Source organism: Petromyzon marinus, chromosome 27, assembly GCF_048934315.1.
Source record: "Petromyzon marinus isolate PM22_M1 ecotype Great Lakes invasive population chromosome 27, UKy_Petmar_22M1.pri1.0, whole genome shotgun sequence".
NCBI classification, from domain to species: Eukaryota; Metazoa; Chordata; class Hyperoartia; order Petromyzontiformes; family Petromyzontidae; genus Petromyzon; species Petromyzon marinus.
Genome location: NC_133693.1, coordinates 13,582,497 through 13,609,954, shown reverse-complemented (window position 1 = coordinate 13,609,954; position 27,458 = coordinate 13,582,497). Strand labels below are relative to the sequence as shown.

Below are 27,458 nucleotides of genomic sequence, written 5' to 3'. Positions count from 1 at the left end.
AGACTGCAGGAGGAATCCGATGAGCAATGAAGATCTTTTTCACGAATGTCCAGTAGGGGCGCAGGGTCATAAATTTACAACAACAATAAAACAGCACGATAGGAGTGCAAAATAGAAAAAAAGGTAAAGCTCATCACACAAAAATCAGTAAAGAAATAAAATAAAAATCCATAAAGTATTCTAGTACAAATTGCAAAAGTGCATACATTCTTGCAGATTTTTCAACACTAAGCGCAAGCTTGGGAAAGGCAGCAAAACAACAACAATCCCAGACCACACCAAGACATTCATAATAAAGGTTTTTGGGTTAGATCGCATTTATTTATAAATGTGTCGTAACCCTCCACCACCCGACACGGCCAATCAGCAAAAAAGTGTCACGTTGACAAAAGACAAATAATTCACTACTTTAGCCCACCGGTGTGTTTAAGAGTGAATCCACATTTACAGTTTGAGTACGACGTTTCGCTGGTAAATACATCCAGCATCATCGGGCATTTCGCCAGAATGGTAAAGCCCTCGCTTGCTCCCGGTTTTATATAGAGCAGCAGGGTGACGTCATCACTTAACTCATATCAGGTGCAGTGATTAGAGGCGGAGGGGGGGGTATTGTAATTATATAATCGATTAGTAATCAGTCATTGGTTATGATTAGTAATGAGTTGTAGATTAGTAATTCTTTAATCAAAATGTAATGTGTATTATTTAATAATACGCTTCCAGGCCGCACTAAGCCTGTAGCTGTCAGAGCAATTAAAGTTATTCTTGTTCCTCTCAATTTCAATGGATTCTCTAATTAGTCTTTGCCAGTAATAATTAGTTTTACACACCACTGCAACATTGTCAAAATCAATTGAGTGTCCTTGTTGACAAGCATGTTCTGCCACTGCCGACAGTTGTGTTTGAGATAATTTAATATTTCTCTGATGTTCTTTTAGTCTTACACTGATGTTACGTCCCGTCTGCCCAATGTAGCAGCTGCCACATAAACAATTAATCCGATATACACCTTCTGTTGATAATTTGTACATGGAAAACTTTGAAATAAGAGCACTTGCCTCGAGCACATTAAAACCATCCTTTTGGTTTAGATATGTGGATGACACTTTGGTTGTCTGGCCACATGGTAAAGATACACTTAATGATTTTCTAAATCATCTCAATGCACAAAACCTGGCCATCCAGTTCACCATGGAAATGGAGGTGAATAACACACTCCCATTCCTAGATATTTTGCTTGGACATGGCTTAAACGGTAAAATAACACACAGCGTTTACAGAAAGCAAACGCACACTGATGCCTATCTGAATGCAGAATCACATCATCATCCAGCTCAGAAATCCTCTCTTATCAAGACGCTCATACATCGGGCTAAAACAGTGTCAGATGGTGAGAGTCTAGTGAGAGAGATTAAGCACGTTAAAGACGCACTACGACAGAATGGCTACAATAATGCTCAAATTAACAGAGCACTGAATGCCAAATCACGATCGCAAAGCAATACTGCTGAAAGCGACCAGATTGTTAAAACAATAAAAATTCCATATATCTCAGGAGTAACTGACAAATTAGCCCGTGTTTTGCAAAAGCAAAACATTACAGTAAGATTTGGTACAGTACACAAAATTGAAACACTAGTATCTTGCACTAAAGACGCATTACCTAAATTATCAACAGAAGGTGTATATCGGATTAATTGTTTATGTGGCAGCTGCTACATTGGGCAGACAGGACGTAACATCAGTGTAAGACTAAAAGAACATCAGAGAAATATTAAATTATCTCAAACACAACTGTCGGCAGTGGCAGAACATGCTTGTCAACAAGGACACTCAATTGATTTTGACAATGTTGCAGTGGTGTGTAAAACTAATTATTACTGGCAAAGACTAATTAGAGAATCCATTGAAATTGAGAGGAACAAGAATAACTTTAATCGCTCTGACAGCTACAGGCTTAGTGCGGCCTGGAAGCGTATTATTAAATAATACACATTACATTTTGATTAAAGAATTACTAATCTACAACTCATTACTAATCATAACCAATGACTGATTACTAATCGATTATATAATTACAATACCCCCCCCTCCGCCTCTAATCACTGCACCTGATATGAGTTAAGTGATGACGTCACCCTGCTGCTCTATATAAAACCGGGAGCAAGCGAGGGCTTTACCATTCTGGCGAAATGCCCGATGATGCTGGATGTATTTACCAGCGAAACGTCGTACTCAAACTGTAAATGTGGATTCACTCTTCAACACACCGGTGGGCTAAAGTAGTGAATTATTTGTCTTTTGTCAACGTGACACTTTTTTTGCTGATTGGCCGTGTCGGGTGGTGGAGGGTTACGACACATTCATAAATAAACGCGATCTAACCCAAAAATCTTTATTATGAATAATATTGGTCGCGAAAGCCTACGTGTTAAACTCACACCAAGACAACACCCAGTAGTCCCTCAATACAATTGCACATTAAAATTCAACTCACAATACACGCATTAAGGATCACATTTGCCAATGTGGCTGTTTTCAGCACCAATATTCAGCTTCAGGATATTTTTTTGAAGGTAATTATGGCTTAATGGAGGTAAAGGTCCTTTTTTATGTTTTGAATGTTCCAGAGGCGTTGTTAAGCAGTGTCTTGCTATATCCGTGTCTTCTCAGAGTGTGTCGGGCTCGGACTGGCTGAATGCGGTGTTTTCAGGAGAAAGCACGGGAGAAGTGATCGGCGCCATTCTTCCAAACTTTTGGAAGAACCCACACAACATCAAGCACCCCTACTACAGCAGATTTGTAAGCAGCTAGTTTTTTCCAAGCTTTTCCACGTAACATTTTGCTTCTGATTGCCATACCAGTGACTGAAGGAGCATGATTTACCAATATAGGAATTTTGGGGGCCGCAAATGTCCCTTCAGATAAATACTGATAACACTTATTCTTTTATTAATGGTGCTCATTACGGTTATCTGTAAACCCAAGGTTGAAGACGTAAGATTCATCACGTCTGCTCGCAGCTAAAACGTCTTCGTATCATTTAACTCGTACTATTTGTGAAATACTCTTACAAGCAATAACTATTGAGGGTTTCCTAAGTATCTTCTCGTGTCAAATTTAAAATACCAGATTCTAATTTTCCAGACACGCTTTGGTGCGTGGCGCATTCTCTAAAGAGAAGGATGTTTGCTTTTGGCCGTCTTTACTCTGAAGGGTTTTTGCTTTAAGTCGTTGGCCTATTATCCATTGGTGTTGTTGAAGGCAGTGTGGTTTATTTTAACATTGATAAGAGAGATGCTTATATTTTATTATTTGAGCAAATGATGCTTTACCTAGCCACCCATAGTTGGATAATGTTATCAGTGATGAAACCTACAGTGATACTCTCGTTACAGCCAGTGTATGCAACCCAGCTGAAAGACGCCCCTTGCAATGAAGAAGGACATCGGGAGGAAGCAAGTCTGCCCAGTTCTACATTAAATGAGCAAAATGTGACAGTGGTGGCAACGGATGGAAACCTGTCCAAGTACACAGTCGTGTTTCATGACACTGACCTGGTAGGGACCTGGGCACATCCATCATCATCACATGGCTCTGCTGCTCACCCATTGCCTCGCGCGGCAGCCAAGCGGTCATTCCAAGAGAGATGAATGGGAAAAATTGTACTCGGATGAAATATAACAGATAATACATTTATTCAGGGGAGTTAAAAGAGAGAGGTGACAAGATCTGTATCCATGCCTTCAACAAATGCCGGTTACTGCTACTCACCCCACGATGGTGTCCCCATATACATCATCCACAAAACTCCCAAACGATCCAGAATGCCGTTGCCAGGCTTCTCACCCACAGCCATGAACAGAAACATCACCCCAGCACTCGGATCCCTCCACTGGCTTCCAACGGTCCGAATTCAACTTCCGGACCATACAGGCAGACCTCGCTTGGCACTCAAAATGTGTTCCTGGAGGAGAAGTCGGCGCTATCAATCCGGCGCTAAAATAGGGGTTATTATACCGCTGTATATCACATACGAAATAACGCTGTTAGATATGAGGGCTTCATTGGTGTATCGGTAATACAGTAGATAATTGATTATCCAGCATGCGATTATCCGGCTGCCAGTATCCGGCAGCCCCAGGCCGATCCAGCAAACCTCCATCACAGCTAATGATGCAGTCGTCACTAGTACACACTAGTAATTTGGCTGTCGCATGATGAAGGTCGTAATTACTGGTGAAACGTCGTACTCAGATTGTAAATGTTGTGGCTTGGCTCTCCAACACACCGGTGTGCTGTACTAGTGACGAATTGGCATGTTCTGTTTATGTGACAACCCTTACTACTAGTTGGCTGTGTCGGGTGGTAGTGGGTTTAACGACACATATATTTACACGATCTAACCCAAAAAAACCTCTTGTGGATGATATTGGTCACGAAAGCCTCCGTGTTAAACAGATGATAAGAATAATAATTAATTATCACATCATTAGTATGTACTGTACTCACGAGTGCATTCTACTGTACTGCAAAGCAGCAGTCGCTTCTGAAAAAGAGCTATATAGCTCAGTGGGCCTTACCTGGCAATATACAAAAAAATGTTCATAGTTTTTAGCGGTGGTAGACGAGGTTGCAGGAGCTGCTGCAGTCACTCCGGGTCTTAGTGGTGCCCTCGGTCAACATTTCTCTGGTGAGGTATATTTTAATATTTATTTTATTTTACCAGGTAATGCCCACTAGCTATATAGCCATTTTCCAGATGCGAACTGGCCACAAATGATAGCTCAAAGAGGTGGCTTATCACGTGGAAATGTATAGCAGCCAAATAGTCGAAACGCATGTTGATTGTAAATGTGGAGGGAAAAACCGGAGGACCTAGAGAAAAATCCATGCAACCACGGGGAGAGAGACATGCAAACTTCAAATATACAGCAGCTGCCAGGGTCAAGATCGAACCCACGACCTCCTGTATACCAGGCGAGGTAGTTAACATCTTAACAGTGTGGCACTTTTAGGTGAAGCCTGAGACTCCTGGTCTCATGAGATCTTACTTGACTAAATGTACAGGAATAAGATATATTTTTTACAATGCAGTCCTGACCACGAACTGTGATAATATAATCGCGGGTAGTGGGGTCTAGGTGGCTTGGCGTGCTTCGCTGTCATTGCCTGAGTGAGTGGGCGGAGTTACATGTCCTCGAGCGACGCTGCTGCATGTTCTCACTCGTCGGGCACTTTGTAGATATTTCTATTTCATTTATTTTAGTTAAAAAAATGTTCTCGAGAACAAAGAGCACTGTCACGAGACTGGCGTTCTGCGGGCTTGCGCTAAGCGAAGTATTCTCGTAATGGGAAGAGAGTGGGAAACATAAGTGAGACGTGAGAGGTGAAACATTCAACCATGTCCACAGTCGAATCCATGTACTTTTAGACATTCTGCTCTGCTGCATCGCCTAAATTAACACGAATGTTGGTTGCTACAGAGAGGCAGGGAGAGAGACGCAGAGACGTGTGGTGTCACATTGGTAGATAGATGGAAAAAAAATTACATTTATTTTGACAGGGTTCAGACCTATACAAATGTTAACATTTTGTTTTAATATCAATAAGCAATGCATTGTCGCTGAGTATTTGTAAAAATTGCTTTAAATGAAGTCAGGATGTAATGAATCACAAAGCACATGGATCACGTATTGCCGTGTGTTTTTGTGCTGCAGACGTGTTTTGATGATACCAATAACCGAGAACCCTTTCAAAACATGAATTTTACAAGCAGCAACCACGCAACCTTGGAAGGAAAGCTCCCCATTACGGGCATTCACAAGGTAAGACACCGACAGTGGCTCGGTCACGAGACACGGTCAAAATGAAAGGGACAGATAGCTTGAGCTACAGACCATGAAGTTGGTAAAGTGCAGTTGCATATTTTTTGTATTAATCTGTGTTGGAAGAAATGTGTTTCTGGGACTTGTGTAGAGAAACCAGTCCAATCACGGCGGCTGCCCTGATCTGAACCCAGGATTTGCACGGTACCAGCTTGGTGCTCTGACCTTTGAACTTTGGGGACCATGGTGGCTAGGAGATGTTAACTACCTCGCCTGGTATACAGGAGGTCGTGGCTTCTATCCCGACCCTGACTCATATTTGGAGTTTGCATGTTAGTCTCCCCTTGGTGACGTGGATTTTTCTCCAGGTCCTCCGGTTTTTCCATCCACGTTTAGAAACACAACATGTGTTTAGAGTATTTGACTTATAAATTTCCACGTGATAAGCCACTTCGTTGATATATAATTTGTGGCCAGGTTGCTTCTGAAAAAGAGAAATATAGCTGAGTGGGCCATACCTGGTAAAATAAAAAAACAGTTAATTTCACGGTTGCTCTTTCTGTTATTTTTTTTTACTGAGCCCCCTACTACGATTGGTGTATCCACTACAGCAATGACTGTTCCATAGTTGCTCGTGGCAACATGCATTCTGTCATGTTGCCTCTCAAGAGGATTGAGTCATCTTCTTGTACCGTTTGAATTCGATGGTTGATGTTAACCGACTTGATTTGGCTTTTAGCTTGGATTTCTTTTTGTAAACTTTGGAAGTGTAAATAACCACACAGTATAATTGATATAGCATCTAAATGCATCTCCAGACGTTGTAGAGAATGGTGGTATAAGAGCATTACTCTTTATTTGTTTACATAGTGAAAGAAACGGTGATAGTGAGGGGGAATGAGCCTGGATTTGAACTGGAGCGGTGAGTCAACAGCACGGACGGCTGGTGGAGAAAGTTCCAAATCAGAAGAGGAGGAGGTGACCTCCTGACTGAGCAGACTGATTGGAGGAGGGGTGGGGGTTTCAACAGAAAGCCCGAGCTGCTTGCTAGAGCAGAGTGTGGGAGTAGAATGAGACTGACTGAAAAAGTTAATAAAGTCCATGGGGGATCTTGAATATATTGAGGCTAATCTTGAAGTTGATATGAGATTGGATTGGGAGCCAGAGGAGTTGATCGGGGGTATTGGGACGATCTGGTCACGTTTACGATTGACAAGTATTGCAGTGGCATTTTGCATCATGTTGAGTTTGGCAGTTAGGGCTTTGGGGAGACCATAGAGAGAATTGCACTGGCGGAACTTACAACAGTTGCCGTGTTGTTGGTTAGGGTACAGAGATGTCTTTGAAAACATGAGGTTTATCCGTAAGAATCCAGTCAATGCTATTTGTAATTTCTCCATTTAGGCTCCTCTACATCCATTTTCTAGATTACTTCATTGTGAAAAAAGCGTTAATCACATTCATGTTCCTTCTGGCCGCATACCCTAATAGACCTTTTCCTCTCTCATTTGTTCTCCAATACCAAATTTACCAATCATCATCCTCCCATCACTGCTTTTTACCTAGATTTGCATTGAAGTCACCCAATATGATATATTTTATCATTCTTTGAAGCCGATCAGATTATTTCAGACATTTTGTCTCCTGACACATCTTCTTGGCTGCTTGTAAGGACATACATTTCAGTTCCGTGAGGATAAACAGAGTATTTGTCTCTACGTTCATGTATGTGGAGTTGTTTGTGTACAGTGTTCTGCTCCCAGAGACTCAGGTTTGATTTTGGCGCTTGGAACTATTGACAATTGATATCTGTTCCTGGTGTGATGTGTCTATTACAATGGAGATTACGGGTGGCCAAACTACAGACTTATATCATACTGGCTTTAAAAGATACAACACTTGCCTCTAGACGTTATTCTACCAAATGTAAAGTTGGAGTCTTTGTATGTGTATATATCCATAAGTATATATTTTGTTAACTTTTCACTCATTAAATCCTATGTAATGTCCTTTTCTTCTTGCAGGTTCGAATTAATCCCAACCTTGATGCCCACGTTTGGATACTGTCAGCTGGCTTTTCGGGAATTATTCGGGCACACAATGTGTTTGCCATGAATACTGTGCTGACAGACCCACCAAATGAAGCCTGCCAATCAAATGCTTCAGAGTCCACTAAACAAATATAAAAATGTCTTGGAAATTGTAAATAAAGGAGGGCACGCTTGCATATTAAAGACGGTCACCGCATTGCGCTCGTTCAGATGCACTTCTGTGGCCGTTTGGAACGTTCTCCCTTCCGATATTAAGAAGCCGCTGGACCTATGCACCTTTAAATCTAGATGGAACACATTTCTTTACAACTGATTTTTTTTTCCCCCCGCACCTCCGATGAGTACGGTTGGTTACATACAGTGGTGCGAGAGAAGTTGTACATACACACAGTACATATTGACAACAAGAAATTGGGACGTGTGATTCACAACAGGAGCTGTATTACAAACACAGTTTGGAGAAACGATTGCATGCCTCGTGGCAGCAGGGCTCCTCGTTGATAATCGATTGTGGATTTGAGGAATCTCAGATTGCACAAAGATGTGTGTTGTGTTGGGTCAGACCAGAGGCTCGTATTCCATGCCCTCTGCTCGCTCCTATTCAAGCAATACAGTCCGTTCTCCTATAACGCGGTAGTTGCATTCCTGAACAACACTGCGTTGTGAAAAAATCGCGTGAAAGTAAATAATGTGTAACATGGTAAAAACAGTCCGCGATAACACGTGAGATACGTACGCAGGCTGAACAAAGACTGAGCCGCATGGGTAGCATCCAGCAGCATCCCGCCTTGTGCAATGCTACGCCGAGGCAGCCGTACGACCGCTTATTTCTATTCGTGCGACGGTCCGTTCGCTCCATCGCGTTATATATATAATTCGCGTCCGCATTATAAAAAATGTTTCCTCGTACATTCATCGTGTTATATGCAATTTGCATTTTAAAAACGCGTTCCAGGAGAATAGACTACTCCTCCCTCTCGGCTTGAGGCCTCCAATGAGAGAGTGATCGCGTGCACATTTGTAATTCATAATCATCGCTCTAACTAGGCGATGATGGTTAAAATGATCCTAGCAGTCATATTCTCACATTCGTGACATTTCTATGCATTTAAAAGGGTTGAAGCGTGCATCGTTTTATTTGGAGGTGATGAGCGCTGTTTGAAAACTTCATTCGCAGAGTAAAACACATCATCACAGACTCCCTCAGCCATCGACGACCTTGCCAAAGATGTCCGAGTCCAGGCTCAAATCTTTCCCTTCTCTCTTGCGCCTGTGACACTTGACTGCTTCTTTTTGTTAAGAGGCCACTGAGTGCACGGCCTCTCGACGTCGCCGTGGTGAGATGCTTTGTGATGGCCACGGTTTTTGTTTTGTGAAATATGAGACGTGCGACAAAGCAGAAGGAATGTGACCATAAACAAGGTTCCACTATACCCCAGTATCACGCAATGTTTTTACACACTGTTATTCAACTTGCCCTGTTCGTGTATATTCTTGAAAATCTTTAACGTTTAATATCTTCGGATCTACGAAGCCTAACCAGGCTGTTTTGGTTGCTTCCCTTTGAGTTAGCGACTTGCTGTAGTGGGCACAGTGCCAAGGCTTATCCAGCCACTCGAGTGCGGGAATTGAAGTCATTTTATGTTTGGATAAAAAAAATGTTCCCCCATTATCGCACTGTTAAATAATGTTAACTAAAAAAAGTGAGATATAAAAGTGTTTGTGATTACAACCTACATCAGTTTTGTAAATGTCTGCACACTAACGAAAACTACTTACACGGAGGTGTCTCCATCAAGAATGTGGAAGTAGAAAAAAACCCGTTTTAGAACGTTCAGTTTGACAATTACACATGCCGAAACAGGGACTCCTCGACTTACGAACGAGTTCGGTTCCAGACGTCTGTTCGTAAGTCGATTTGTTCAAATTTACTCCTGTCGATTCCAAACATGTACGGCGTGTACACTAAACACGGAGAATGGCTTTAAAAGTTGTATAATCTCCTGCAACTATAGATGCCACTGGTTCTTTATGTTCTGCCTGGCCTGGGCAGAAATGCTGGGTAATGACACTGAACAACCACCGCCATCTATTGCGCGGTGGTTGAACTTACAACTCTCGGTCCAAAAAGGCAACTGGACATATGGCCAGGTTTGTTCGTATCTCTGAAAGTCAATAAGTCGAATGTGTAAATGTGACAAATCTTATGAGTGGCTTAGAAACGATATATGGGCTTTTAAAACCAAAACATACATGTTTTGGGTATAATGTAAACGTTTAAACTAGAAACTTACTGCCACCGATTGTTCAGAGTTTGGGTGTTTGACTGTGGGCTTGCGATGTCTGATTACACAGGCACTATCACAAAATAATTGTTGATCATTTAAGTTTTTTCTTTAAGTAATATGGAACCTAAAATCGTGAACGTGACAGAGGGTGAAAAAACATGCGTGCAAAAAACATGCGTGCAAATAGAACATGAATCCGGGGGTCGCGGTTTCTTGTGATCATTTTAAGTTTATTTTAACATGTTAAATATATACATGTTTTTCCTAACACCAAATGGTAATACAGTAATAACTTCGCTCACTCTTAAAGACATTATTAACCATTTTTATTTTACCAGGTAAGGCCCACTGAACTATATCGCTCTTTTTCAGAAGTGACCTGGCCACAAATAATAGCTCAACGAAGTGGCCAAATACTCTAAACGCGTGATGTTGATTCTAAATGTAGAGGTAAAAACCGGGGGGCCGGAGAAAAATTCACAACTACGGGGAGAGAGACATGCAAATTCCAAATATACAGTAGGCATCAGAGTCTGGATCGAACCCACGAACTTTATTCCAGGTGAGGTTGGTTAACATCTCGCCACCAGTGACGTGCGGTGAGGTCAATGGCTGGGGAAGCACTGGCTAGTGTCAGAGCCAGATTAACACACTGAGGGGGACGTGTTAGACACGTCCCCCACAGTGAGGCAGATGTGATAGCTGCCTCCCCTGGTGCTTTTTCATTGCAGTTTTATGACGAGACCAGCGAGCCTAAATATCTTTATACACATACGTGAAATAAGTTACCTGGAGTAAGGAAGGCGAGGACATGAAATGTAGGGGTCTACAAACATTACATTGGTGAGATACTGAGATAGTAACAGGCACGCGCTTATTGCCCGCGCTCCATCCAGTTACTGAGGGGTTGTGCAATCAGAGGGGAGGCTGAGCTCGTCGCTGCCTCACCTCTCGTCTCTTCCTGTATTTGCAGCGGAGCTCTGCAAATCTGGCGATTTTAACTATAAAAATGATTGGAATCGTACAGAAATGACATTTATAATACAGATCAGTGGAAAAATCTTAATATTTAATTTGATTCTTTTTTCGTAACAGCTATTTTCATTGGAGTATGACAGGTGAGGCTCTGCCTCCCCTGCCTCCCCTTACCGCACGTTCCTGCTCGCCGCCATGGCGAGGTGGTAACTCGGAGCAACCACGGACAAGCGAGAAGGCAGCAGCCAGGCGATGAGCCACGCTATCAACGGCCAATTAATGAGTTTTACACGTGGGACTAAATTGGCGGACCGTTAGAAACACCATGTGTGAGAGGTGGCAACAGCAGCAACATCTCGTACACACTGAGCAGGTGTCGTCCACATCTATGCTCTGGCAAGCCAGCCAGAGTATGGCACCTTGACTCCCACGGCAGGGGACTGTCACATTTGTATGACCTCCCCCCCCCCCAACAGCAAACGCCGTTCACGAACTGGTGGTGACGTCAACACGGCGCTTGTGCCATGCTAGGTGCACTTTTGAGGCCTTTTGAGGCCACTTGAGGTGTCGAAACCCGCTGATAGGTTATGGAACGGACCGAGGTGCCATGGGTTGACTGACGTGAGATGACTGACAGATGCACCATCTGCGCTCCCCATTGTGCCAACTCTACGTTTTAGCTACCCAGTTGCTCTCTGCTCGTTGTGAGCGTCATTCTTCTGCCCTCTGTGTGCTGGAGGGCGACTGCCTCCGACTCCCCAGCAGCGTCCTCCACAGGCCGATCTCGACACCGCTTGCTGGTTACCAGTCCATCGGCAAAGTCCAGTCAACTCCACATCCTTCTGTTGACCACATCATTCCACCTCTTCTGTAGCCCGTGCCGAGCCCGAGTAAGCCCCCCCCCCACCTCTCTGGGAAGGCCTCGGTCGTTCGGCATCGGATTCCACCCGAGCGAGAGACGGTTTTGGGGGAAATCTGAGTGGTGAGGAGGGGCGGAGGCGTTTTGTGGCCGGTTGCACCACCCGTGGGCGGACAATGGAACTGCAGCGGGATTGTAAATTACAGGAATTCCCGGAGTATTACAACTTGCAGTATTTCATTCACCAGATAAGGCCCACAGAGCTATATATAGCTCTTTCAGAAGCGACCTGGCCTCAAATGATAGTCCAACGAAGTGACTTCTCGGGTGGAAATGTATAGCAGCCAAATACAATACTCTTAACGCGTGACGTTGATTATAAATGTGGAGGGAAAACCAGGAGGAACCGGAGAAAAATCTACGCAATCACAGGGAGAGAGACACGCAAACTCCAAATATACAGCAGGCGTCTGGGTCGGGATCGAACCCACGAATTCCTGCATACCAGACGAGTGAAATAACATCTCCCCACCGCGGTGCCCCTCTCGCCACAACCAAATTTAGTTCCAGTGCTCAGTAAGGAGGATAAAAAAAACACTCAACGAGAGAATGCCGCCTCTGCTGGGATGTGGGGCGCGACTGGGCGGCGTCTGAGCGTGTCCCGCGATTGCCGTGACCCTGATAGACAATGCCCCCCCACCCCCGCCGTGACAAACCCGACGAAGTATCTTTAGTTTACGCATCAGTCACACGACGTTGTAGGAGTGCATCGTTTCAACAGTGTCGGTTCAAACTGGACCTGCATCACCGATGCTGGTGAACTCACCATGACAAGGGATGCAGCTGCGTGGGGAGCGATGCAGCGCGCTGCGCTCCGAACCCGGCGACCCGAATTCGATTCCCGCTCACGGCCAACACCAGTGGCGAATACTGAACAGGTTCTGGTCCTCTCCTAGGTGGACTCTGCCTCAAATGAGTACCTGGTTCATAGGTGCTCGCTTACAGCACTTGCCCCAACAGTCAAAATTTAAATCAAAATTTAAGTCTGTTAAGGGTATACGGGGAATCTTTGTATGTTGTACTGTATGAGAAATATGCATGTTTATGGTATTTGTATGTATATCAGCACGGCTGGCTGTATACGGTGCGAAATAAGTTCACCATACATACGGTCGACTCGGCCTCGTAGCTAGTGCAGTGTGTAAACATCGCGAGCACTGGGGGAGACCGCCAAGCAGGGCGTGGTGCTGGCCACCCACCCCCTCGTGTGCCGCAGTGCCGGCTCTCATCGGGTGCTGCTACTCATTGAGGTTACACGGAGGTGCGGGGGTGGGGATCTTTGTCTTTATTATGCATCTCTGAGCAGCGGCGTAAGCATGGCGCGGTTCCTCCGGAACGAGGGACGAGATGAGAAGGAAATGAGGAAACTCGCCATTTGGTGAAGGAGGCGCTTCCAGCGCTCCCCCGCCCCGGGGAGAGGCAGCGAGGGAGTGGCGAGTGGTCGCAGGGAGCTGGGAACTAGTCGCGGGGAGTTAGCTGGTTGCAGGGAACTGGTCTCCGATTAGCTCGTCGCCATGGACAAGATGAACAGCCTGGCGCAGTTCCTGCGCGCGAACAGCATCTCGCTGGTGAACGGCGGCATCGCGCTGACGACGTTGGGCGGGCAGCAGCTCTTCTCGCTGCTCGCCTACAACTGCCCCTGCGCCGTCACCGCCAACTACGCGTACGGGGTGGTCGCCATCGGGGTGCCCGCCCTGCTGCTGCTCGCGCTCGGCTGGGCGCTCAACCCCACCGCGTGGCTCCTGCTGGGCGACTGCTGCCGCCGCAGCCGCGGCTCCGCACCCACCCCGCTGTGCGCCCTGCTCGGAGCCCTGCTCGGCGTGGCGACCCGCGCTGCCGTGGCCCCGCTCACGTGGATCGCCGTGTCGCTGCTGTCGGGCGACTTCTACGTGTGCGCCGCCAGCGAGTTCAGGAGTCCCGGGGAGTTCGTGCGCGGTGGCGTGCGCGGCGGCGTGGCGGTCACTCCAAGCCGCGACGCGCCGCGCCACGACTTGGCCGCAGTGCCCTGCAAGGGGGAGCCGCTCGGACTGAACCTGGCCCCGGGCTTCTCTCGGGACGCGATGCTCAGGCAACTCAAGTACGAGTCCCAGGTAACCACCCTTCATGACCGTGATGATGATGGTAAACAACAACCGAGGTATTTGTATCCCCGCGGTGGCGTTCCCCCCAGATCCATCACCGAATCCGTCACCGCAAAACGCCAAATGATCCAGTGATGATGACGATGGCATCAGCAACAAGTCAATGACGAGAGGGCTTCAGGAGAGAGAGAGTTCAGTGTCGTGTTGCTTGCTGTTCCTCCGATGGAGGAGCGCAGTCCCCACAGCGGTCGTTGACTGAATGAGACTTTGATGAACGCTTCGCATGATACGAAGAGAGAGTTCCAGTGCTTTTCCGTGGTCGGAGGTTAAAGGGGAGCCAAAGGGAAACAGATGGCAGTGACAGCCTGGCGCCTTGTTGTGGGTCACTGTGGGTGGCACGGAAAACCAGTGGCTGGTTTCTGGCTCGCTCGTGGGCTTCACGTGGCAGCTCCCTTTGTCTCTTTGTAGACATCGGGCTCTCCCACGTGGACTGAGACTGCAACTCAGAGACTACAACTCACCTCGATCATAACCACGTCTCACGGCGCCTCCCTCCTCACGACGTCTCCCTCTTCCCCACGTCTCCCTACTCAGGACGTCTCCGTCCTCCCCATGTCTCCCTCCCGACGTCTCCCTCATCTCTCCCTCCCGACGTCTCCCTCATCTCTGCGTGTCCCTCATATAGACATCTCAAGCCAGGTCCTCCCTTTCCACCGAAACGGATCCCTCCTGCTCTTAGTGCGTGAAGAGCGATAACTGCCTCGTATCCTGACAGCGATTACCAGATAACCTGGCAATAATAATCTGGCAATAATAATCTGGAAATTATAACTTAGTAATGATAACCTGGCAATGATAACCTGCCAATAATAATCTGGAAATGATAACTTAGTAATGATAACTTCGTAATGATAACCTGGCATTAATCTGGAAATGCTAACTTAGTAATGATAACTTGGCAATGGTAACCTGGCAATGATAACCTGGCAATGATAGCCTGATGATAACCTGGCAATAATCTGGAAATGATAACCTAGCAATGATAACCTGACAATGATAGCCTGGCAATAATAACCTGGCAATGATAATCTGGCGATGATAACTTGCAATGATAACCTGGCATTGATAACCAGGGAACATGTTCTCGGGGAAGGTGTTTCTTGGTGAAAGTTGAGGCTGTTCATAGTGAATTCGTCACGAATAGCGGCCAAACAATCCCCATGGAACGATCGGGCGTCAAGAGGCCACCATCCAGCAGTTGTTTGGCACGCACCGTTCACAAAACTATCTAAGATAACTCTACACACAGCCATAGTGTGTGCATATGTATGTTGAACCTCTTTCACACCACACGTAGCCAACCATGCCATTCGGAGATGTGTGTCATCATACACCGTCTATGTTCCCACGCTATCGAGTGGCTCCGTGGTAGAGCGGTCGTTAGGAGGGTTGCGAGTTAAAGTCGCAGAGTGCAGCAGCAGCAGACATCGCGGCGTTCCACTTGGGTAGCACAGACCACGGACCCACGATGCGTACCTGGGCCGTGTGTTATCCTCCCCTCCCCTACTGTCGTAGCGAGCTTCTGGCGTGGCAGCATGTTGGTTATCCTGTGTGGTAACCTGGCACGCAGATGTAATTATTTAAAAAAACTATCAAAATTAACATTTGTTTTGCTTGAATGATTCTTATAGCACTAACATTTTTCGCCAAACCATTAGAGATAGCGTGTTATTTAGAGTCTTGTGTTCTCTGGGTCCTCCGGGTTTTCATTCCACATGCAGAAACATGCGTTTCGAGTATTTGGCTGCAATAAATGTCCACGTGATAATCTATTTCGTTGAGCTATCATTTGTGGCCAGGTCGCTTCCGAAAAAGAGCTACATAGCTCAGTGGGCTTTACCTGGTCAAATAAAAATAGTAGATCATAATGGCGTCCAATCTGATATCTGTTTGGATTTAAAACGCGGGATGGGATATGTTAATCTAAGCGACCGAATTATAATAGGCTAAGCAAACCACGTTGTATGCGCCAGTCACATTCCTGTTTTATGTAAAGTGTAACTTTACACTTATACTCACATTTTCGCAGCCAGCATCAAGATTCGGAGTTAAATCTTTTGTTAGGCTGTGTAGCCCAGCAACATCTTTGTTAAGACTTTCCACCACCCAACACTGCCAAACAAACATTGCCACGTATTCGAGTGTTTAATTGGCCACTTATTGCTGTTGTTTCACCTACCGGTGAGTTTAACATTTCTCACAACGAAATGTATCAGTTGGCTAAGTTTCGCCTGAGACTACGTGAAGCATCCATTCGGATACGATTCAGGAAGTAGGAATAAAAATGCAGATCAAGATTTTCCTAAATTGTTGGTATTTTTGTTGTGTTTGCTTGAAAAGACAAACTGTTGCGAGAAAAACTGTTTCAGAAAAAAATCTAGGCGCATCAAGTCTTTAACGTAAAATGCACGCGTCTTATTGCGTGCGTGAAAACGTCGACAAAATTTGTTCTTGAATTGTGACCTCATTACATTTGGGGTGGTGGGGGTCGAGAATTGGTTAGTCCGTGGGCCAGAACAGAAACTGGTACCACTTCAGGTAGAAAAACTTTACCCCCACTGATGTATTTACATGGCTGTCAAAAGCACATTGCTGTCGATAACACGCGCATTTCAAACGATTATTAAATAATATAATTAATTCACTGTTGTTGGCTGCATCAAGAAATTGGAACCGCTAAAGGTGGTGCCTATTGAGCAGAATACCCTGCCCAAGGCCCTTGGGCTTGTTACAAAATGTTGTCCATGCCTGGCATCATTGCGTTCCCTCTGCGTGGTGTCAAAACCCGCACGGCGATTCCCAGTCGATGCCGGAAGCTTGGCTTGATCCTTGACAGTAAGGCGTGATGGCCAGCAATATCACATTCTTTTGAAAAATGTATACAGGTGGTTGTAACCTTTTATCATTGTTATCCAAATAAACACAAATACGCATCAGTTTATTTATTTAGACTGGAGGAGGAATCCGATGAGCTGTGAAGCTCTTTTGCACAGATGTCCAGTCGGGATGGGGTCAGCAAATTACAGTAAGTAACTGCAGTAGTTAGCAGTACTACTGACATAAATACAGTATACGTGTCATTCCAACTCTTTCCTACACATACAGTAGACTCGATTATCCACGCTAATGACCGGGGGGATGGCCGTGGTTAATTCAAAATCACGGATAATCCAAAAATATAAATTTTCCACTGATCTCTATGCCAAAAATCACGAATATTAGGTATACATTATGTTTAAGTTAAGAAAATTTAGTTTTTTAATCAACTAAACTAAAATTTGAAGTAAAGAATCGAGCAATTGATTATGCACATACTCAGTGATGACACTTTCCTGCTCCCGTGAAGAAGACTCTACCCACTAAGTGGACATCAGAGCCACGCCAACTCCTGTACTGTAGGGGCGGTCACGTGGATTTCTGGTGAACCGGAGCACATATTTGTTCAGTTTAAGCACGTGACTTGCAATACACATTTACAAGAATAACAGTGCATAACTGTGTTTAGATTATTAATTTGGGCTTAAGGGAAAATCCATGAGTTATTCATTTATGTGAAAATATCTGGTGTGCAAATTGGATAAACTGCACGCGGATAATCGAGAATCTGCTGAATAAGTTTTTCAGTACCTCCGATTAGCACGGTTGGCTACGTCCGGTGCAAACTAAGTTCAACATACATACAGTACATATCAGCATTTCTGAACCAATAGTGGTACGATTATAGTGAGCGCCTCCATTTTAGTGCTGAATGTGAATGCTGTGTGCATCGCTTGCTTATATTTTTACCTGCATGTTGGAGCCGCGAGGAATTGTGCTTTGTTTCGCTGGTTTATCGCGATTGTGCTGCTGCTGTGTCTGATTGTAGCTCATGGGCTGGATCTTGATTGGGAGCGCAGGACTCATCCTCTTCTTCAGCATGTGTGTCCGAGGTGAGCATCTCGTTTGATGATCTCACGGCGTGCGTGGCCATCGTTAATTTCGAAAAGTGTCCACAATTTATCAATTCAATCTTGATTTGAAGCTTTCGTGACTGCAGGAATCCATACTCTTTGTTTTTTTAGGTAAAGTCACAGAGGTATAAAATAATATCAAATTTCTGAAACTGAACGTTCGTAATTTGAGGGATCCCTGAAAATTGCCTACTCGCAGTAATGACATGTCCAGTCAAACCTCTGGATGCCAGATCAAACCTCTGGGGGATGTCTGGCATCTTGCAAATAATTTAATCCATGCATCATTATTCATATGAAATTAAGTTGACGCCATAGACATTTGATTAAAAAAAAAGTGCGGACTTGATGCCTTGTAAAGAGGTGTATGTTTGGTATTTGAACATCTTAACACCTCCTGCATTATTGCCGGAAAGGCTAAAGCTTATTCTTTTTTCATCATTTTGATACTGGAAAAAATGGCCCCATAGCTATAACCTAACACATTTACTTAAAGCAATATGTTTACAATTAAAATGAGTGAGCCCAGCAAGGCGCTTGGATGGGGGTTGTTCAACTATACTTCGCCATGCACAGACACCATGGGAGCATAGAATCGCAGTCCAACAATGGATGTAGCTGCACTGCTGGCCTACTATCCGCGATGTAGCCTCTGATCACCTGGCCCGCATGGTGACTGACCACCCTTCCCTGCACCAGCTATGCTCAGCCATGCTGGGCGAGTGACATCTGATATGATCGGGTGCACTGCGGGTGATTTGGTTAAAGGCTCATTCTTTCTCCAGGTCGTCACTTCAAAAAACAACCACCTGGTGCGTTCCAGGGAAGGTCTTCGCCACCTGTCATAAGCGTGGCAAACCAGGAAGCGAAACTCCTGATTGTCTTTTCTCGATTGTAAAGCAATTCGTTTGGAAACCTCATGGGGAAGTGCGACCCTTCGTGTCGGAAAACGGCCCACGGGAGCGGATATCGCAGAGCTACCTCTGAGATCCCTTCAAGTGACCTCTCTCTGGTCCTGGAGGGGTCAAGTGGACTTGATTTGTAGGCACCATACGAGAAAGGTTTGAAAAGCACTGCTGTAAGAGCAGAGCTTGGAGGACTAGGTTCCACTTCCAATTAGTACGGTTGGCTATATACGGTGGGAAATAAAGTTCTACATACATATAGACTCGCACAGAGACCCACAAACTCGCACAGAGACCCACAGACTCGCACAGCGACCCATAGTTTTTGCCCTTCCCCCGCACTTTCGATAAGCATGGTTGGCTACGTACGGTGCAAAAAAAGTTCAACATAATACATAGACTCGCACAGAGACCCATAGACTCACACAGAGACCCATAGACTCGCATAGAGATCCATAGTTTGTTGTTCCCCCGCACCTTCGATAAGCATGGTTGGCTACGTACGGTGCGAAAGAAGTTCAACATACGTACCATACAACATACACTTGGTTAACGGCTGTGGACACGGGCAGAAGGAATTGATGATGTGGCGTGAGATGCATTCTACTTTAAATGCAGCATGTGCTGGCTTGCCTGCTTTTTAAAATATGAGTTGTTTAACCCCTTTTGTCACCACAGGAAATAAATATTTATTTTCTCAGCTGTGACATTGCCGACTCCTGACATTGGTCAACATAAGGAGACGAGACACACCGTGTGATCGGGGTGTGCATAGCTTGCTGTGGCCATGCCCGTTAAACACATGAACATGACGCTTCATAGATTTCGTAGCGTTAATCGTGTAGAGGTGTTAACTACTCACTGTTCGGTAACCTGCATTGCCACTAGGTATCAAAGGGGCAGTGCAGCGTTACCTCTGTGTACATAAGGGTTGGGGTCAGACGAGGTGAAGTGGATCGTAGCCACAGTTTGGTAAGAACAAATCAGACAGTTCCACGTGGGAATGTGGGATTGGTTACACTTGGCCACAAACGGGTATAAAGAAGGGTGACCGCGCAGAGCGCGGAGAGTTCTCTCCCTCCACGAAGACCGAAGCCCGGGCTGAAGATAGCCAGGACCCTGGACCCAGCCTTCCAGCCCTTCTGAGGGCTAAGGCTCGGCACATCAAGTGGTCAAGACCCGACGGGCCAGCAGTGGGTCAGATAGCCTCCCCTAGGTCCCAGCCGGAGGACTCTAGGATAGCGGTAGAGGTGTGAGTAAGTCCCGCCAAGATAAGAGGCTGTACCTCCTTAGGTTAGGAAGAGACCTGTGTGTAGGTCACGCTAAGTCCGGAGGCTGTACCTTCTTAGGGTATCGGGTGAGGGGACCGTATACCCCTCTGTGTGTTAAGGACTGTGTAAAGAGAAGTATTACAATAAACAGTGTGCCTCATAAGAAGTTTATTAATCATTATAAACACTACAACTGTAACACTAAACGTCAATCTATGTTATTTCGCCTGTTACCCAGGAGAGCCCTTGCTAAGTCCAACGACATTTCAGGAGAGTCCTGCCAAGTGTTGCTCTGTGCAATCCCCAATTTAGTAATTTGCTGTTTATATTTGGCCAATACCTAGGTGCATTGTATCGGGGTTTTTTTAGCTACGGGAAGAAATCGGAGAACCCAAAAAGGTGCTCTAGTCGGGAATCGAACGCAAGCGAGGCGTGCCGTGAGGCACGAGTGTTTACCGCCGCCACCGCTCGCTAATAACTGTGCGTGTTGTTGTTCTTTTGGCCGGAACAGCGTGCATCTCTCCCATGGGCCACCTGCAGGCCACCTACCTGTCGCAGTACCTGGACCACGAGGCCCGGCTCTTTGAGCAGACCTCCGAGGTGCATGCCCGAAGCGTCGCGGCCAACAACGTGCGCCGCTTCTTTGGTTTCCTCCGCACGGAGGAGAAGGGCCTGCCCGTGGAGAGCGAGCAGAACCTGAATCAGCTGCCCGGGGACAAGTGGGAAAAGATCACGGGGCTGTGCCACAGCTTCCAAAACAACAAGGCTTACCCTTTCTACAGCCGGCTTCAGCAGTGGGCGATCCAGAGCAACAATAAGCAGGGTGACGACGTGCCCATGATGGACACCTGTACGTAAGCCTTGAAATCAAACTATAGAGGTCCGCGCTTCGCAGCTGTCATTGTCGCGAGTGGGGTTCAGCGAGCGGCTGTGCGGAGCGCATTTTAGTCGGGGAATTCTGGGGGTTACTCGATAACAGCCACCCAGATTGTCACTTATCAAAGTGCTATAAAATGCCAAAAAGGCAAAGACGACATTTGTATTTTGTATTTGACTCGCATTTCATCTTAATATTGTTAAAATTAATTGCACAATCACGATGGCCTTTGATAGGATTTACGTAAAAAAAATCCGCATCTTCAGAGAGTATTCTGTAGCGCTAATTTATTCATGACCCTAGCGACAGTGTGAGAATTTCAAATTCCTGTGGCAGGGACCAGCCTATTCATAAGACAACCACTGTTGATTGCCCGCAAAGAGATTCTTAATGTGTTGACCCGAGCAAAATGATAGACTGAGTCTACCACGACGAGGATTTGAACTGGCAAACTTCCACTCATTAGGCATGCCAGGGTGAACGTACGCACGTAAATCCAAGGCCCTCCCCACACTGCAGGGTGGAGGTGTTTTTTTTACCATACTTCACATCGGTCAGTGCAGGTTGGTGATACAGGGATCATAGATGTGGATGCATAGAAGTACATTACAACAATGTGATTTACTCTACTGCCCTCTGCTGCCCACTCCATAGCCGTGCAGCAGCCAATAGTGCCTGTTGTGCATGACCGTCACCCATCCAGGCACCCATCCAGACACTATCCAGTCTCAAACCTGCTTAGCTTTATTCCCTCTGAAGAAAGGGCCACGAGCCTAAAATGTCACCTGTTGACTATGTAACGTTTACGGCCGAAGTGTTATTGCTGAACATGTTGAGTCTCTTACCGCTGAGCTTGATGATGAGTTTGTCATGGGCGTTGGCTAAAATGACAACTTCCTGATTTTAATTAAGCGTATCCGTGACAATGTTGAAAAACATTACATTTTAAACGAGTGTTTTTAAAATAAAACGGTTTACCGTTACATAAAGTAGACTTATGAAGTGTCATGTTTTTCAACATTGTTCTGTCCAAGTCTGTGTTGTCTTATTTTCCAAAGTACAGTCTTGTTCTCCTATGACGCGGTAGTAGTTGCGGTCCTGAAGAACACTGCGTTCCGGAAAAATCGCGTTATGATAAATAATATAAAGCACAGTCCACGATAACACGTGAGATGCGTACGCCGGCTGAACAAAGACTGAGGTGCGTGGGTAGCATCTAGAAGCATCCAGCAGCATCCCGCTTTGTGCGACGTTATGCCGAGGCAGCTGTACGATCGCTTATTCCTACTCGCGCGACGTAGTCCCATTCGCTTGATTGTGTTATATCCAATTCGCATACACGTTATAAAAAATGTGTTCCCTAAATACATTCATCGCATTATATCCAATTTGCGTTATGAAAACTGCACGTTACAAGAGAACAGACTGTACAAATACCTCCAGAATAATTCAGAGGGCCAATGCAGTTCCACTGGGCACCACTGTGACTACTTGAAACGCCATTGCACCTCAGTGTTTTCACACGCTCGTAGATACCACTCGTGATTATTCAATATGAAACCGCGTGGAAAAGTTTTTAGCGTGAAGGAGACGGTGACCAAAATTGGGTTCGTGGGTAATAGTCGTGAAAAATTAGGCCATTATTTAACCGGGTGAGGCAGTAAATCGAAGCATGTGACCCCCAGTTACGCTATATTTTAAGTTCACATATATATCTCGGTTATTTACACAATTGATGTTAATTTACATGGACTTGTAGGATTGTGTGCCAGTCTTGCATGTGCATATTTTACTGGTAGGAACCTCCTGGTTACACCAGCCCACAGGGGATTATTGTGTCGTCTGTCGTGCATCCAAAAATGGGACGGGTGGGGCTGGGTGGAGAGGGGAGGGTGGGGAGGGAGGGGCTGGGTGGGGAGGGGAGGGTGTGGAGGGGTTGGGTAGGCAGGGGCTGGGTAGGGAGGGGCTGGGTGGGGAGGGTGGGAGGGGTGGGGCTGGGTGGGGAGGGGTGGGGCTGGGTGGGGAGGGGCTGGTCACCCCGTGGTGCCCTTATAAAACTCAACGTTTAACCTACTCACGCCGGCTTGTGCCCGCCCTCACAGTCGGGCATATTTGCGGAATACACCACGCCGCCGTTGACCTTGGCCATTGACCGAGCAACCCAACGTTCCTACCAGCTCCCTCCGCAGGAATGTGTTAAAGAGTGCTGCACTCAAAGCTCAAATTTTAAAAACGCCCCCAACAATTGTGACTTAGTTTCACGTTCCCAGTTTTATTTTAAGCAGGTGAGAAAGCAAGAAGCCATTTGTTCAACGCAAGCAAACTCTGGACCCGTGTTGGTGTTTAGCGTCTCATCAGCACTCAGCCTTGCTTGGTTGGAAATGTAATCCTTTGACACCAGACGTGTACTGTACGTATACTGTTTTTTTATTTATACATTAACTGTTACATTTGTGGAACCTTGCAGTGTTTGTGAATGACCAAACTGTGTGTTCCGGACGTTGGGAGCGTAAATTCATTCAAGGGAAGACTGGAGTGGGAAGAAGCGTTGGGGACTTGCAGCGATGAACTCGCAGAGGTCACGAGCCGGTGGTTTCACCCTTCTCTCTCTTCTCCTGCACGCACGCGAAACCGGCCCGCGACACGATGGCACCGTGTGTCTATGATGACACACGGCGGGAGGTGGGCGGACGTTGTTTCGTCCCTCGTTCGCTCGACGCGTTGTGTTGAACTCTTAACCACTCGGAGTACCGGAGTTCAATGTTTTGAATGCAATAGTAAAGCACGAGCCAGAATGTTAAACGAACGTTTTGTATGTATGTTGTTTTTTTACACTTTTCTAACTTGTTTTATTGACTAAACTTTGAAAACGAAGACTTTCATCATGATATGATGACTATGCAGCTTCGCAACCGGGATCATGCTGGTCATTGACAACAGTGTGACATAAACAGATATAGAAATACATATTCAAAATGTATTGTGGTTTTGTGATTTTTGTTACATGCCAGACTCCATTATCACTTTTACATGACTAAATGTCAAGTGTGCACATACTTGCCGAATAAAATCTCAAATGAGTAAATTGCAGTCACGTGTTGCATTGGAATATTTGACCAATACCAGCGACATTGTAGTGTCTGTGTGTTCGTTATTGCGGGGAGCGGTGGCGCAGCGGTCAGCCCGCTGCGCTTCGAACCCAGCGACCCGAGTTCGATTCCCACTCACGGCCAGCACCGGTGACGATTATCTGAACTGGTTCTGGGCATCCTCTAGGTCGACTCAACCTCAAATTAGTAACTAGTGTGGTGTTTAAACAGAGAACCTCCGTCTTGGAGAAGTCAATGTCATGTGAGCCCACTGAATTATAACAGTGATCTGCCACGGCTGAGGTGTTTGTCCTACCGTGTTTCAGGTCTGCTTTATGTTCACGGATGCGGTCTGAGACATGTTTTTCCGACGGTTCTGTTTCTTCACCTGAGGATGGCTGCTTGTGTTGTGGCCGAAACGCCGTGAGCATTTTATTTTATGTTTTATTTTTATTTTATTTGTATTTTCCTTCTACATGACCAAGAAGATGAATCCCTGCAGTCACGAAAGCTTTAAATCGACATTTAATCGCCTCTATGGGGAGGGATTCCACTTAACCTTGAGATCCTTCAACAAACTCCGGGATAAGAAGGCTCAACTAATCGAGTCTCTCATCTTTCTGAAGAGATGCCGCGACTCTAAGGTAATACCAAGCACATTTACACTAACCTCTGCTGCTGTAACTTCTAATGCAAAACGAATTTTATATAGAACTAGCTTAGCTCTTATCTCAGAAAAATCAGACTTACACGCACCGAACTCTACAAATCACACTTATCATTGACGGCAACAATGTCCACATCGGATTGGGAACATGTAGACAATATGACTGCCTCTTCAGCTGCTACTATGTCGACCAAATGTAAGGACAACTTGATTTCCAAATTCAACCTCTCCAACAAGAAATCGGACACACACCGAAAAGCTAGACGTTAACAAAGTCGTTATTAATTGCAGTAACAGTTCTATTTCTGATGGTCTGAAATCCGTTTTAGCTAAAGGGCTAAACTTTGCAGTGACACCTAGACACACCAGTTAATAATATCATTGCCCATGTCGACGTGGCTCTCAAGGGCCTGGGTCACATCGCTGCAGACCTAGCAAGATCTGAAATCGCTGCAACCCTCAAAAACGCTAAGATGCCAGCTAGCAACATCAGCAAAGATTAGCGTTTGAATGGTCTCAATTAAAAAAGAGGAATGACATTGTCATCCTCTCAGCCGACAAGGGCAATGCCACTGTCATCATGGACAAAATTGAATATAACAACAAAATTCAGGAACTACTCAACGATGGCACAATTCAGATTTGAAACACGGCAGAACGAATTCTTCTGCCATAGCTGATCACTGTTATAACGCTGTGGGTGATGATGATAGAGTTTTCTCCGATACCAAGGTTCTCTGCAAACCCACGGGTTTTTATCAGAGATTTGTCCACGAGGCAATTCAGATTTACAAACACAGACACAATTTCAACCGAGAGGATGGTTTCAAATTAAGCAAACATTGGAAAGATGTTCTAAATCAAACCAAACATTAAACTAATTTTCAATGGTACAGTATATTTTTTCAAGTAGTGGTATCCCAAACTTTCACAGCAGCTTATTTCCCTTCACCTCAACATGTAAACTCCCCCCCCCCCCACCATGCCGGTCCAGTACATCATTTTATGCTAATTCCTTTGTCAAGGCGTTTTTTGTTTCCTCCCACACAGCTTAAAGGACGCGACCTGGGCTTGGCTGTCTTCACTCCAACGCTGTACAGTCCGGTCCCTTCACCTGATGAAGGCCACTTGTGTTGTGGCCGAAACGTCGTGATTTTTGTTATTTTATTTTTACCTACGTGACTTTATCGAATAGAACCAACGAGTATGGATCCTTGCAGTCACGAAAGCTTCCAATCTAGAATAAGAAGGGACCCCACCAACAGCCTCATCATTAAAACCAACAAAATCAATTCTGATTCAACCGCATTAATTGATCAAACCAAACAGTTCTCGTTGAAACCTTCTGCAGACAGGCCTCCAAGATTATATGGCCTTCTAAAGATACATAAAGAAGATACACCCCTTCGTCCCATTGTCTCGACTATCAACTCCCCCACCTACAAACTGGTTCGTTTTTTGTCTGAAATCCTGCGGCCTTTTACTGGAAAAACCACCTCTGCGGTACTAAACTCTACTGACCTGGTATGGACAATCAAGGCCATTTCCCTGTCCGCAGACGACCTGCTTGTCAGTTTTGATATGGTTTCCTTATTCACCAAAATTCCTGTACCTGACACCATCGCAATCATTGAAGACTTGGTTAATCAAGGACTGCATACTGATGTAACCCCCTGGTGAGACACTGCTTAACCAACACATACTTCACCTGGAATGGAACTTTCAACAAACAAACTGCGGGCACCCCATTGGGCTCCCCCCTATCTCCGGTTGTGGTCAACGTTTTCATGGAGAAATTTGAGACTGACGCCATCCAGACTGCCACTCTATGCCCGACCTTACGTGGATGACACTTTTGTCATCTGGCCACATGGCCGGCCAGCTCTAGACCAATTCCTCGACCACATCAATTCCATACACCCAGCCATCAGATTCACCATGGAAGTCGAAAAAGATGGCAAGCTACCCTTTTTGGATGTCCTAATTAGAAGGAGACCTGATGGTTCAATGAGCCACTCTGTATTACAGGAAAGCTACCCATACGGATGCTTACTTAAAACCGGATTCCCACCACCATCCATCCCAGAAGAATTCCCTCATCAAGACTCTACACCATAGAGCCCAATGCATCTCCGACCAGGAACACATTGCCAGTGAACTCAAGCACGTACACCAAGCTCTCAAGGCTAATGGTTACTCCGACTACACAATCCGCAAAGCCATCACTCAAACTATGAAGAAGGATCCTCTTGAACCATTCAAAACCATCACCTTACCCTACATTGCGGAGGTCACAAAAAAGATCTCCAAAATCCTGAATAAACACAAGATCCAGGTCCGATTCAACACAGTACATGAAATCCGTGATCTGGTCCCGTCTGTAAAAGATGTGGTTCCAGACATACAGTACCTGGGCGTCTACAAACTAAGTTGCCTCTGTGGTAGCAGTTACATTTGAGAAACCAAACGACATGTCTCGGACCGCATCTGTGAACAT

The 27,458-nt window shown here is 45.6% G+C and overlaps 2 protein-coding genes across 2 annotated transcripts in view; both read left to right on the top strand.

Annotated features, from left to right (window-relative positions):
- The window catches only part of GTF3C2 (general transcription factor IIIC subunit 2), an 80,038-nt gene extending 70,726 nt beyond the window's left edge, over window positions 1–9,312 (top strand). The window contains exons 12-15 of the mRNA XM_076070155.1: window positions 2,674–2,802; window positions 3,399–3,560; window positions 5,721–5,828; window positions 7,853–9,312. Of these exons, the coding sequence (XP_075926270.1) occupies window positions 2,674–2,802; window positions 3,399–3,560; window positions 5,721–5,828; window positions 7,853–8,014 (561 nt within the window). The 3' untranslated portion in view covers window positions 8,015–9,312. The remainder of the gene's footprint in view (window positions 1–2,673; window positions 2,803–3,398; window positions 3,561–5,720; window positions 5,829–7,852) is intronic.
- Window positions 9,313–9,743: 431 nt separating this feature from the next.
- Window positions 9,744–22,194, top strand: LOC116946521 (calcium homeostasis modulator protein 2-like). The gene is made up of 3 exons (XM_032961492.2): window positions 9,744–14,151; window positions 18,068–18,131; window positions 20,840–22,194. The coding sequence occupies exons 1-3, from the start codon at window positions 13,576–13,578 to the stop codon at window positions 21,184–21,186; spliced, it is 987 nt and encodes a 328-aa protein (XP_032817383.1). The 5' UTR covers window positions 9,744–13,575; the 3' UTR covers window positions 21,187–22,194.
- The last annotated feature ends 5,264 nt before the right edge of the window (window positions 22,195–27,458 follow it).

Coding starts and splice junctions, on each gene's coding strand:
- LOC116946521 (XM_032961492.2), top strand. CDS start 13,576: ATGGACAAGATGAACAGCCTGGCGCAGTTCCTGCGCGCGAACAGCATC. Junction 14,152..18,067: donor AACTCAAGTACGAGTCCCAG/GTAACCACCCTT, acceptor GTCTGATTGTAG/CTCATGGGCTGGATCTTGAT. Junction 18,132..20,839: donor CTTCAGCATGTGTGTCCGAG/GTGAGCATCTCG, acceptor TGGCCGGAACAG/CGTGCATCTCTCCCATGGGC.